The sequence below is a fragment of the Lemur catta genome, chromosome X (assembly GCF_020740605.2).
Source record: "Lemur catta isolate mLemCat1 chromosome X, mLemCat1.pri, whole genome shotgun sequence".
In the NCBI taxonomy this organism is placed as follows: Eukaryota; Metazoa; Chordata; class Mammalia; order Primates; family Lemuridae; genus Lemur; species Lemur catta.
This window is the reverse complement of record NC_059155.1, coordinates 45,247,724-45,260,531: the sequence shown is the minus strand read 5'-3', so window position 1 is coordinate 45,260,531 and position 12,808 is coordinate 45,247,724. Positions and strand designations below refer to the sequence as shown.

At 45.1% G+C, this 12,808-nt stretch overlaps 1 protein-coding gene across 1 annotated transcript in view; it reads left to right on the top strand.

Moving 5' to 3' along the window:
- Positions 1 to 11,957, top strand: part of LOC123627969 (doublesex- and mab-3-related transcription factor C1-like) — a 91,591-nt gene extending 79,634 nt beyond the window's left edge. The window contains exons 2-6 of the mRNA XM_045537530.1: positions 8,701 to 8,759; positions 9,071 to 9,207; positions 10,036 to 10,096; positions 10,274 to 10,421; positions 11,405 to 11,957. Coding sequence (XP_045393486.1) covers positions 8,701 to 8,759; positions 9,071 to 9,207; positions 10,036 to 10,096; positions 10,274 to 10,421; positions 11,405 to 11,517 — 518 coding nt within the window. The 3' untranslated portion in view covers positions 11,518 to 11,957. The remainder of the gene's footprint in view (positions 1 to 8,700; positions 8,760 to 9,070; positions 9,208 to 10,035; positions 10,097 to 10,273; positions 10,422 to 11,404) is intronic.
- Positions 11,958 to 12,808: the final 851 nt, after the last annotated feature.

Genomic DNA, 12,808 nt, shown 5'->3' with positions numbered 1-12,808 from the left:
GAACTCTTGTACATTGTTGGTCAGAATGTAAATTAGTACAGCCATCATGGGAAATAGTATGGAGGTTTCTCAAAACGCTAAAAATTGAACTACCATATGATCTAGCAATCCCACTGCCAGGTATTCATCCAGAAGAAAGGGAATCAGTATATTGGAGAGGTATCTGCACCCCCTGGTTTATTGCAGCACTATGCTCAATAGCCAAGATATGGAATCAACCTAAGTATCTCTCAACAGATGACTGGATAAAGAAAATGTGGTGTATATATACACAGTAGAATAGTATTCAGCTATGAAAAACAATGAAATCCTGTCATTCGAGGCAACATGGATGAACCTGGAGAATGTTATGTTAAGTGAAATAAGTCAGACACAGAAAGATAAACACCACATGTTCTCACTCATAGGTGGGAGCTAAATAGGATGGGCCCCTAGAAGTAGAGAGTAGAATTGTGGTTAGGGGAGGCTGGGAAGTGTTAGAGGGGAGGAGAGGATAATGGAGAGTTTGGCGAACCGATACTAAATTACACCTAGATAGGAGGAATAAGTTCTAGTGTTCCATAGCACTGTAGGGTGAATATGGTTAACAATAATTTATTTCAGACATTCAAAAAGCTAGAATAGAGGATTTTGAATGTTGTCAACACAAAGAAATGATAAATGAAGTGATGGATATCCTAGTTACTCTGATTTCATCACCACACATGGTACACATGTATCCAAATATCACCCTGCACCCCATAAATATGTACAATTACCACCAGTCAACTAAAAATAAAAGGGAAAGGAAGACACAACACACGCTGCAAGCTCTCTCTCATATGGGGAATCTAAAAAAGTCCATCTCATAGGCGTAGAAAGTAGAATGGCGCTTACTACAGGGTGAGGGTGGGGGGATGGGGAAAAGGGAGATGTCAGTCAAAGGGTACAAAGTTCCAGTTAGACGGGAGCAGTAAGTTTTACTGATCTACTCCACAGCCTTATTAGTTAAAAATAATGTGTAGCATGTTTTGAAATTGCTAAAAGAGTAGATTTTGAATGTTCTCAGCACATACACACACACACACACATACACACACACACGCGCGCTGCGCGCGCGCGCACACAAGGATAGGTAAGGTGAGGTGACGGAAGGGTTAATTACCTTGATGTAATCATTCCACGTTGTGTACATATATCAAAACATCACATTGCACCCCATAAATAGATACAATTATTGTTTGTCAATTAAATTTTCTTAATAAAAAATTAAATTTATAGACTGCTGCTTCTGGGAAGATGGTGTAGACAGACATACATTTCCCTATTCTTTGCACTGAGTACAACTTAAAATCCTTGACAGTACATATAAAACAAACATAAGACTCTGAAAAGTGGAGAGAAGAAAGCAGATCAACTAGGGATCTCAGAGGGGCATTGTGGTTAAGTTTCTGTCAGACGTATCCCAGACTTGGAGCAGAAGAAACTAGCTACTGGAAAGGCCAAAAGGCACAGGCAAAGAAACAAAACAAAACGAAAAAAGCAAGCTAACGAACAAACAAAAATTCCCGACAAAAGCCTTTTCCCTCTAGCCTAAGGAACAGAAAGGGGCAGCCTAGTAGGACAGGAAACATTTTCACAGTAACTGCTCTACTCCAGCCAAACAGTCCAGAAAACCTTGTGGCCCAGTACCCACTCATGCCAGCAAAGGTCTAGAGGTCTAGTGGGGAGTGTAGCCTTCCATACTCATGATCTCACTCATTGTCGGATCTAAAAGTGTTGATCTTATAGAAGTAGAAAGTAGAATGGTGGCTACTAGAGGCTGGAGGTTGGGGGGATTGGAGAGTTGTTGGTCAAAATTTGTCAAAATTTCAGTTAGACAGGAGGAATAAATTCAAGAAATCTATTGTACCCCATGGTGACTATAGATGATAACAATATTTTGTGTACTTGAAATTTGCCAGGAGACTAGATTTTAAGTCTTCTCACCACAAAAAAAGGTAAGCATGTGAGGTAATGCATATGTTAATTAGCTTGATTTAGCCATTTCACCATGTATACTTACATGAAAACATCATCATACTTGTATGGAAATATCACACACCATAAACATATATAATTTTTATTTGTCAATTTAGAAAGACAGAATAATAAAGAGAAAGTCTTCCAGGACATCGACAAGTGAATTGAACTGAATCGAAATGGTTATGAAACAGATCAAAGTTTGTGGGACAAAGCTAAAGTATTGTTGAAAGGAAAATTTATACCGTTAAGCACTTGCATTAGACAAAAGGAAAAGTATCAAAGCAGTAATCTAAGGTGTCACCTCAATAAACTAGAACAAAGAAGAGCAAAAGAAACCCTAAGCAAGGGGAAGGAAAGGAATATGAAAAATAAGTACAATAATCCATGAAATGGAAAATAGAAAAACAATAGAGAAAATCAATGAAACAAAAATCATTTTTTTAAAAAAAAGATCAATAAAACTTGCACATCTCAGCCATGACTGACAAAATAAACATGTGATGATTCACTGTATTTACACATACTTACTGAATGAGTTTAATAACTATATTCATGAAACTTTCCATATAGTCTACTTTAGGAAGCTAAACCTCTACGTTTCCAACAGGAATCATACAGTGGAAAGAAAAAATAAGAGAAGCATCAGACCCCAGATGAAAATGACAACGAAATTCAGTTTTTGACCTACAGCCAGATCGCTGTCTTTCCTCATAGGAACTAGCTTTTGTAGTATCTTTCATAATTAGCTCAATTCTTTTTCTAAGAGATAGAAATAATTCCAAAATATCTGTGCCACGAGTTCAATTTTTTATGAGGCAAGCACGTCTTTGCAAATTGGAAAGTTCTTGGAGACAAAATGTCTCATGACTCATGTAATGCTAAAAATAAGGGAGTTGAGGTTTTTCAGATTTTGAATCAATTATTCTTCCACATTGTTAGGAAGGTCTTGTATTATAGGGGCATTTGCTTGGTGACCTAGTTGAAGGTCTTCTGCTTTTTGTAAAATATTATATATGGCCTCACAATTGTCTAACATACACTCTGTAATTGAAATAACAATTTCTTTTTGCCATGTCTCCGTCTAAAATGTGTGTGTGTGGGGTGTGTGTGTGTGTGTGTGTGTGTGTGTGTGTGTGTGTATAAGATCGAAGCCATTTTGTAGCTGGCCAAATTAACAACCTCAGATCCCCTTAGTAATTATCAAAAACCACTTCTTTGTTGTTGCTGGCCAGTTAATTCTAATCTCAGGCAACTGATTTTGTCAATCTGTTTGGACTGTTAGAGGGGAAGTTCTTATCAAACTCATCATGTTTTTGTTTACATTTAGCTTACTATTGTTCACTTTATTCTCTTTATATTTCTTTCAAAAAAACAATAAACAGCTTTTTCTGTTCTGCTGCAGCAAATACAACATGAAAAACAACAACGATGTGGAGGAGGGAGGGGAATGAGATGCTCTTTTTTACAGCAAAGTGCCCGCCAACAAAAGCAGAAACGGATGATAGAATTAGAAAATCACCATTTTTAAGGCAACAAAGTAATAATCAAATCGGGCAAAAGCCCTGAATGGATATTAAAGCCAAGAGGTGAAATTTGGTTGGAGAACAGAGTACCAAATATCATGCCACAGACTACTTATTAATTGCAGATGGACAAAGATACCTTCACAGTGGAGCAATCTGTCTGACAAACACCTTAAATAAGTGATTAAACTGATTAATACCAATAGCATCACCGATAACTAGACAAACTGGCCTTAGGAGCCTCCAGATGTGATATAATGTGAACTCCTCATCACCTACTTAATATTCTTACCCCAAATGTTAAACATAAATCTAAACAAGAGGCAAAGATCAGGGAAACCCATACTGTGGGACACTGTACTGGACAACAGGCCTAGGCTCTGGAAAAATGTCATTGTCATGGAAGATTTAAAAAATTGTTTGGGGGACTGTTCGTGATTAGAGGACACTAAAGATTCATGACAACTGTATGCACCGTTTGATAGTTGATTGGATTGTTGATGCTCCAGGAAATCTCTCAAAAGTGTAGTATTGGGACAATTGGGGAAATTTAAATAGGGACTGTATATGGATGTAGATAATATTGCCGTATCATTGTTAAATTTCTTCAATGTGGTAATGGTACTCTGGTTGCATAGGAAGACACCCTAGTCCTTAGGAGATACATGCTGAAGTAATTGGGTGAAATGAAGAGTTGTTGAATGGTTAAGCAAGAAAAAAATATTGATACATAAAGCAATGGGATAATGTGAATCTAGGCAAAAGATTGTTCATTTGTATTACCCCTTCAACGTTGTGTGTTTTCAAAATAAAAAGTTGAGAAAAAAATGGATTTCTCATATTTTAGAGCTACACACTGAAATATTTACAAATCAAATAAGATAAATTAAGATATACAAGTTTTGCACTTTTTTGATATTTGCTTGAAAATAATCTGGAGGAGGGGGGAGGGGAGAGGATATGTATGAAATGAGATCGGCCATGAGTGGTTAATGGTTGCAGATGGCTAATTGGGGATTCCTTATGCTATCCTCTCTTGTGCAGTGGTTCTCAAAGTGTGGTCCCCCCTGACCAGCAGCGTCAGCATCATCAGGGAATTTGTTAGAAATGCAAACTCTGGGTTCCACTTCAAATCCTGTAATGTGAGAATACAGATAGGGAGCTCAGCAATCTGTGTTTCACCATGCTCTCTGGGTGATTCTGATGCAAGCTAATGTTCCAGTGTACATTTGTACAGCACTTTAATGTACACGAATAATATGCCATGGCTAAGTTACCATTATCCCAGGAGAGGAACACTGGTTTAACATTAGAAAAAGTATAGGTGGAAGGAGGCATGAAAGAGGTTTGTGTGTGGCTAATATATTTTGTTGCTTGCTCTAGATGCTATTAGTAATTGCATGTGTACGCTTAACTTTTTTAAAAAAGTCATTAATGATTTTTGTACCTTTTTGATTATAAGTTAAACTTTGATAAAGGTTTTGGAAAAACCTATAAATGACAGTCATCGTAGTCACAGATAAAATAGAGTCCTGATCATTTCCTTGCAGGCAAAAAGGAAAATTCAGCATCTATTCACAATGTTTAAGGCACACTTTTGAAATTAGGAATGTAAGGATATGTTCCTTAATCTGGTAAAGGGAAAGAAAGAGAGGAAGGAAGGAAGGAAGGAAGGAAGGAAGGAAGGAAGGAAGGAAGGAAGGAAGGAAGGAAGGAAGGAAGGAAGGAAGGGAGGGAGGGAGGGAGGGAGGGAAGGAGGGAGAGAGGGAGGGAGGGAAGGAGGGAGGAAGAAAAGGAAGGGAAAGAAAGGGAAGGGAAGGGAAGGGAAAACACAGGGAGACTGTTTTAATATGAAAATGCTGGCGGCATTCTATTTAAAATCAGGAACAACCCAAAGAAGTCCAATTTTGCCATCTCTATGAGATCTTGTACTGGTTTTGCTAGCCAGCACCATAAGAAGCCCAGAGGTCTGATTCTATTTCTACTACTCATAGATTCACAGAAAACCCCAGAGCACCTACAGACAAATTTTTAGATATAAGAAGACTTTATCATGGTGGTGGACTTTAAGATCAATATACTTTTTAAAAAATCAAATGCATTTGTGTAAATTAGACACAAATAGAAATTGTCATTTTAAACAGACATCAAATACAAGAGCAGCAACACTCTACAGTATCTTGGGATAAATACAATAAACGATGTACAAGATCTGAATGTACAGAAGATAAAACTAAAAACTAAGCTGAAGGATTAAAAAGTTAAAGACCCACATAAATGGACACATCCCAAGTTGGTGACTAGGAAGGCTGAATAGGGGGACATAGTCAATTGTCCCCTAACTGATCCATAGATTCCGCAAAAAGGCATTCCAATCTGTTACAACTGAGTTTTCAGGAAACTTGACACTGCAGGCTCTAATATGTATGTGGAAGCGCAAAAGGCAAAGAATAGCAAAGATATATTTGGAGATGATGAATAAGATGTAAGGACTTGCCCTAGCAGACGTCACGATGTGTTATGAAGTTATAAAATTTAAGACAATGTAGTACTGGCTCAGGAATAGACAAATGTATCTATGGAACGTAACAGGGAGGTCAGAAACAGAGACACACAAATATGGACGAAAATGTCTCCAGACATTGGCAAATGTTCCTTGGGGGTGCAAAGTCACCCCAACCCAGAATCCCTGGCACAGGAATACAGATTGATCTTAACAGCACACACTGAATTTTTAAAAGGTAAATTACAGAATACCAAGAACATGACTTAAAAATGCATTCACACAAAATATTTCACACCCAAAGGGAGACTAGTCAGGGAAACAAGCCTTGAGGAGCTTAAAGCTCAACTTCACTTCAGGTGCTCCTGGCAGGCCCAGTGAATCTCTTCCCTGGGAGAAGAGACAGAACAGGAGAAGCGACAGCCAGGCAAAGGGGGCATGACCACAGCGCTTGAGCGGCAGGGCATCTCGAAGTTCACTGGTCTCCAGGCACCAGCAGTGGGAGGTGGAAGGCAGTGCTGCATGCAGCTCATTGGCCTTTGTTGGAAGGGCGGGAAGGGGAGCTGAAGCTGGGTCTTCCCTCAGACCTCTTGTCTCAGCTGATTGATTCCAACCTGCTGGTGGCTGTGATAACCACAGGCTGGCATCAGGAGTATGATCCACATTTTCCATGCCTCTTATTTCCTCCCACTCTCCTGCTCCAGATCCCCAAGCCCTTCCCCTCTGCCCCACCGCAGCAGGGTGCCCCCCCACCCGCTCCTGATGTCCCATTCCACCCCTATCCCTCTCGGAACCCCTTTTGGAGGGACCCCTTGCCCCAGCCCCCAGAGCAACTTGCCTCTGGCCACTGGGACAGGACTCGTGCGCCTGCTTTTTATTCAGAGGTGGGGAGGTAGCGAAGGATTGGGCTTCCTGAGGAAGTGAGGCACTCAGAGGTGGCGGGACGGGGTGTGTGTGTTGGTGACGGGAGGGGAGAGGGTGTGCTCAAGCACAATTTTTGAAGTGTGCAGAGGAATATGGAAGATTGTTGGGAGGCTGTGGAGGGAATGCCTGGGTTTGCGTGAAAGCAGACAGGGTGCGTCAGTCCAGGAGAAAAATTATTGCACTGAGGAGTTGCCTATTGGCTAGGTCAGAGCGTGGCACCCCACAGGGGGCTCAACAAATACCTATCTGCTGAAGGAAGCATCAAGGGAATGAATGACGGGATGAGTGAAAATAATAATTGAAAGAGGGCCAGGGATCCAGGAGGACAATATGATTTCATGGGGTACAAGAGGGAAATCAGCTTAAAGGGAGAGCAAGAGGATAATTAAACTTAAGGTGGGGCACAAGAAAAAAATCAGAATGGAATGTGAGGGGAAAACTGAATACAGGGCATGGAAGAGACTAAAAATCGAATTGAGCACAGGGGGCATAAAATCATGTGTGGGGAGTGAATGAATGCGGGAGGTTTGGAAGAGATTTGTTGAAGTGGATAGCAGGAATAATAGTTGGGTTTGGCAGAGTACAGGATGACACATAAGAAGGGGGTGTAGTAATTGTTGAAGGGGGCATGGGAGTGCACGTGTGTGACTGAAAATGGGGTCTGTGGTGGAGTGAAGGTAAGCAAGGAGAATAATGAATCGATTGAACACGTCTGGGACCCATGATGCTGAGAGTTTCTTGGGAGGAGGCTATGCATGAGTGGGGCTTCCTGGGAAAGAGGCAACTTGAGCAAGGCGGTCAGGGTGAAGGTTGGAGAAAGCCATGGGAGAAGAAGGGAGGGGGCAATCTCATTCCAGCAGTGAGCAGGATAGAGAAGAAGAATCCAGCCACCTCAGATAGGGTTTTCCAAGGGCAGAGGAAGTACGTTGAGGGTAGGGGATCATGTGGCCATTCTGACCTCCGCTCCTGACCCTAGAACCATGGAACCCAAAGAAATACCTGCTGTGCCCTGCTGCCCCTCTGACTCCGAATGCACCACAGGGCATGAGACTGGAGCCCCGTGGGGGATTGAACTTGGCCCCAGAAGAGCTATTGGTCGCTGTGACCGCTGCCACAACCATGGCATCACTACCCAAATCAAGGGCCACAAGCATTTCTGCCTCTTCCAGGCCTGCAAGTGTCACAATTGTGCCCTCTTCTCGTGAGTATGGTGTCTGAGATGGGGAGGGGTCAGGCCTCCTCTATATGCGACTAACCTTAGACCTGCAATCCCCTACTTTAGGGAGCACCGCAGGATCTTGCCTGCTGTGAGTGCCTTGAAGAGGGGGCAGCGGGCTCGGCTAAAGAGGCACCTGGCTCGAGGACTGATAAGGAGTATGGCTGCCCCTCCCAAAGGTCACACCCATGCCAAGAATTTGCCCGTGGAAGGAGGAGTCCTCAGTGAGTGTCTCTGGCCAGGGAGGGAGCCTGAGTTTGGGTGGAGGAAGCATGAGTAGTTCTGTCACCAGTCCTGTCAGCAAAGTTTGGTGGGGCCTGGGGCAAGTTACTCCCTGGACCTTACCTTGCCCAAATATGAAACGTCACCAATGTTATCTACCAAGTGTTTGTCAGAAGGAGAGATCTGGGGGGTCGAAAAGGTGCATGGTGAGGTGAGAACTGAGACTAGGGGTGGGTAAAGTGGGGTGGGGCCTGCGGGAGGGACAGGGGAAGGAAAGGCTCAGCAAAGCTGTCCCTGGTCTTTCACAGCTGGGAAGGAGAGCAACGTGCTGCAGCCTGAGGCCCACATCCGCACAACCCCCGAGGAGGTAAGGAGAGTCCGTGGCCAGCGGGGGAGGCTCCCACCCAGCCACTGCCCAGACCCCTTTCACTGTGCCCCAAAGACATGGGTTCCATCTGTGACCCTACCACCAACTTGCCTTGTGACCCTGGGAAAAGTCACTCCCCCCTGGGCCTCAATTTCCCCAGTTGTGAAATGAAAGGTAAGACTGGCTGGTCTTCAAGGTCTTCAGAGCTCTGACGTTCTGGGATCCTATCCTCATCCCAGAACATGCCCACACCTCCTCTTTCCATGGCTGGCCTGGTACCTGACTCCAGCCCATGTTCTCTGCCTCTGCAGGAGAGCTCCCCAGGGGCTCTGCTGCTCGACAAGCCCCCAGAACATTTGTCTCTGCCCTGCACTCCAGCGACCTTGGAGCAGCAACTGACGGTTTCTCTTTCCGGGGAGCCCCACGGGCCTCTTGCCCTGCTCAGCATGTGAGTGGAGTGGAGACCATGGAACTGGCTGCGTCTTGTGTTCCCAACCTTGTGCTTGGTGCCATGGGAGATAGGAGGAGGAAAAAGGGGAGGAGAAGGAGAAGGAAAAAGGGAAGGAGAAGGCAGCATCTGAGACTAACGGGCAAGGACAGGGCTCTCCCAGCTTTGCCATTTCCTATTGGTGAGGCTTTAGACAAGTGACTTTACGTGTCTGAGCCTCCGTTTGCTTATGGGTGTACTGGGGACAATATTCTATACCTATAGCACTGAAAAGAGGACTGACACAGGCCTGCCACATAGTAGGCCTCCAACAAATGAGGGTTGTTACTCCACATGAAGCAGACGGACAGGATAGAAGGTCCTGCTGACAAGTGGAGGCCATGATGGTGAAGGCCACAGAGGCCCAGGGGAAAGTCCAGAGGCCATTAGAAAAAGCTTCCTGGAGATGAGCCAGACTTGTCCTTCAAGACTCATGGGGATTGGGCAATATGGAGGCGAGAACCAGTCCCTGAACAGTCACATCTCTCCAGGTGCTTTACAGATTAAAACACAGACACCTGTGGCTTCCCATAATCTTCATCGTTGCCCTGGGAGGAAAATGCTGGCAGGAATAAGTGTCTCGGGAAAGATATAGAAATAAGAGGTATGGAAAGGAAAACAGGCCAAGCAGGAGAAGGGATTTGCCCCAGCTACAACGACTAATGGTCCAGCAGGCATTGGGATTTCCACATCCGGCTATTGCAAAATCCTGCCCCTCTCTCTGTCTACTGGTAGTATGTGTCTGTCAGAGGATTTTAATCCCCTGGCCTCTCCTCTCCTTGTTTCTAGATGCTCAACTCTGATCCTCCAGCCCTGTGCCACCCTTGACCCTCTTCTACTGCAGCCACAGGTCCTGGGAAAGTAGCGGGGTCCAGAACCCTGGGAGGGGCGGAGCTTAGCGGATGGGAAGAGGAGAAGGCCTTGGGGGGCGGGGGGCTCGAGGGAACTGGGGGCTGAAGGGGCACTTGTCGCATTGGCAGGAGGTATGGTTTCCAGTGCCCATTCTCTCACGCCCTTTCCTTTGCAGGCCCCCAAAGCCTCGGACCAGGCTGCGGTTTCTGCCTCCTTAGAGTGGCAGCGGAAGCTGGAGGCCGCTGAGGCTCTGCTGACTCTGAGAGACTCTTCCCAGGCCCCTTCGGACTCCATCTCCCTGCACCAGCCCTGCGGCCCACCAGGTAGCCTGCTCCTTGGAAGGGGAACATGGGGTGGGGATACTTGGGAACAGGGTGGTGGGGGGAGGGTGCCTCGTGGTAAGCAGGTTCTAACTGGGAAATCAGGGTCGGTAGGTTGAACTTCCTTGGGGCCAGGCACCCAAGCTCCTCAGTCCGACTCTTGAAACGGCAGTTGAGGGCTGTTCAGTGAATCTGCAGCTTATTGAGCTTTGTGCTGAACAGCAAATGTCCGGTGCCCTGATGTCAAGAAACAAGGAAACTGAAGTCCCGAGAGTGGCAGGGACTTGCCTTAGAGCATGCAGCATCTGCAGTGGAGGAACCAGGTCTCCTGACTCCCAGCCCAGGGCTCTCTACCCAGACCCCTGCGGTCTGCTGCAGTCTGGGGAGGACATACAGAGGTGGTAAGGGTCTGGTCTGGAAGGAGGTCTGGTCCCTGGCTGCAGGGAGCCTCCAGTCTAAATGTGGAGCCTGGATGCCTTGGCAAGCAAGCTGTGTTTTCTGGCTAAATCTCAATGATGGAGGAGCTGTGAGGAGGGATAAACACCTGGGGAGGCTAAGAGGGAAGGCTAGGCATTCCTGGACCCAAATGGTGGATGGCACATGGTACGTGAGTGAAGAAACAACCCTGGAGGAACTGCTGAGATAGAAGGGGACAAGGCTGGAGAGGCTACAAATCACAGGGGTCTGGCAGGCCAGGCTTAGGAGGCTAGACCAGCAACTGTGGGTGGTGAGGTGCCAGGGAATGTTTCAGAGGTAGGGAGGAGCATTTTCAGAGACCCTGGGCTGGACAGAAAGAGATGTGGTGGTTGTGATGGAGGGATCGGGGAGGGGGGGAGGCAAGCCTGAAGATGGGGAAATCGGAGAGGAAAGGGTCTGTACAGTAGTCCAGGTGACAAACTTTGGTTGGGTGGGACACACAAAAAAGGGGAGAGCTGGGAGGGGACATGGATGTGACCTGGCTCTGGCCCCTTCCTTTCTGTCTACAGCTCCTGCTGGAGATAAAGGACTCCAGCCTCCCAGCCCCTCTCTCCACCCCAGGCCAGCCAGCTCCCTCTCGCTGCCTATTGGACATCTGGGGTGCATCTCCCTCTTGAGCTAGGAGCCCAGAGGAGGAGGCCTCAATAGAGCACTGCCTATTTGGTATCCTGTTTCTGAATGTGCAAAATGGTTAACATCCAAAATGCTTAACATCTCTTTTTTTAAGCCTTCAGGTGTTTTATAAGCTTTCAGACCCTTTTTATTATGTGGGGCAATTCCTTGGCTGAGGGTGGATATTCTTGTACCTCTATCCCTTACTCCTTTGGATGCTGGGGCCTTTTTATGTCTCCTATCATAGCAGGATTGTGCAATCTAAGTTGATCAGTCTCTAAATGGGGTTCTGTGGGAATTCATATGCCAGAGTTTTTATTTGTCTTGTGATTGCAGACATACCTGTGCACTCATGTACGTATCCATGCATGTGGAAACATAAGAATGTTTTCACTTTGTCTCTAGGTTTGTGTGTGTGAACAAATAATAAACCCTTGTTGTTGTAAGACACTGTGATATATGGGTTGTTTGTTACCACAGTATAACACAGTAAGACTATAGACTATCCTGACTCTAACGGACTTGTTCGATTCATGTCTCAAAGTGAGAATCACCCTACAAAATAACTGGGATTTCTTCTTAACATGGCTAGAGAAGAAAATGGTAGAGGAAAAAGAGTAGGATATTTATTCATTGAGCAATTAAGTACCTATCCTCTGCCTGGCATGGACTGTTTTCAGTCATCCAGAGGGCCACAAGTTGCAACACCTACAGGATGAAGCAGATCATGTAAACGAGTAGAGCAGGCCTGATGGGCTCTGGCCAAAGCGACAGTGCATGCTCTACCTAAGGCGGCAGCTGGTGCTTGGCTCAATATTTGCCATGCAGGAATGTGGACTCATGGTTGCCAAATCAACTGGCTTTTAGAGAATATGGGATTCCAGATCTCTGTGTAAAATTACTCAACTTAGAAACCTGGGCTCAGGTTCCGTTTTGAAGCCCCATATGTGGGCCAAACCAAACATCAATGAAGGATAATTTTGGTGAATGGAATGCCAGTTTTATTGTAGTCCAATGTGAACTTTACAGCGGGGGAAACTGAGGCCAGTCAGGACAAGAAGAATCAAAAAGAGGGGAAATGAATTGGATTCAGATCTTACTTTGGAAGGACCCATGAAATATGAGGAAGACTCACTACCATTTATTCATTCTGTGTTCACCGTGCTAAGCACATACAGCCTCGCAGCAACTCTGCAAGCTAAGCATTATCATTACCATTTTACCTATGAGGAAATGCACTCAAAGAGTGAAAGTAACTTGCAGAAGTGTTTTGGGGGAAATTTTTAGCCAAAGATCAGGGA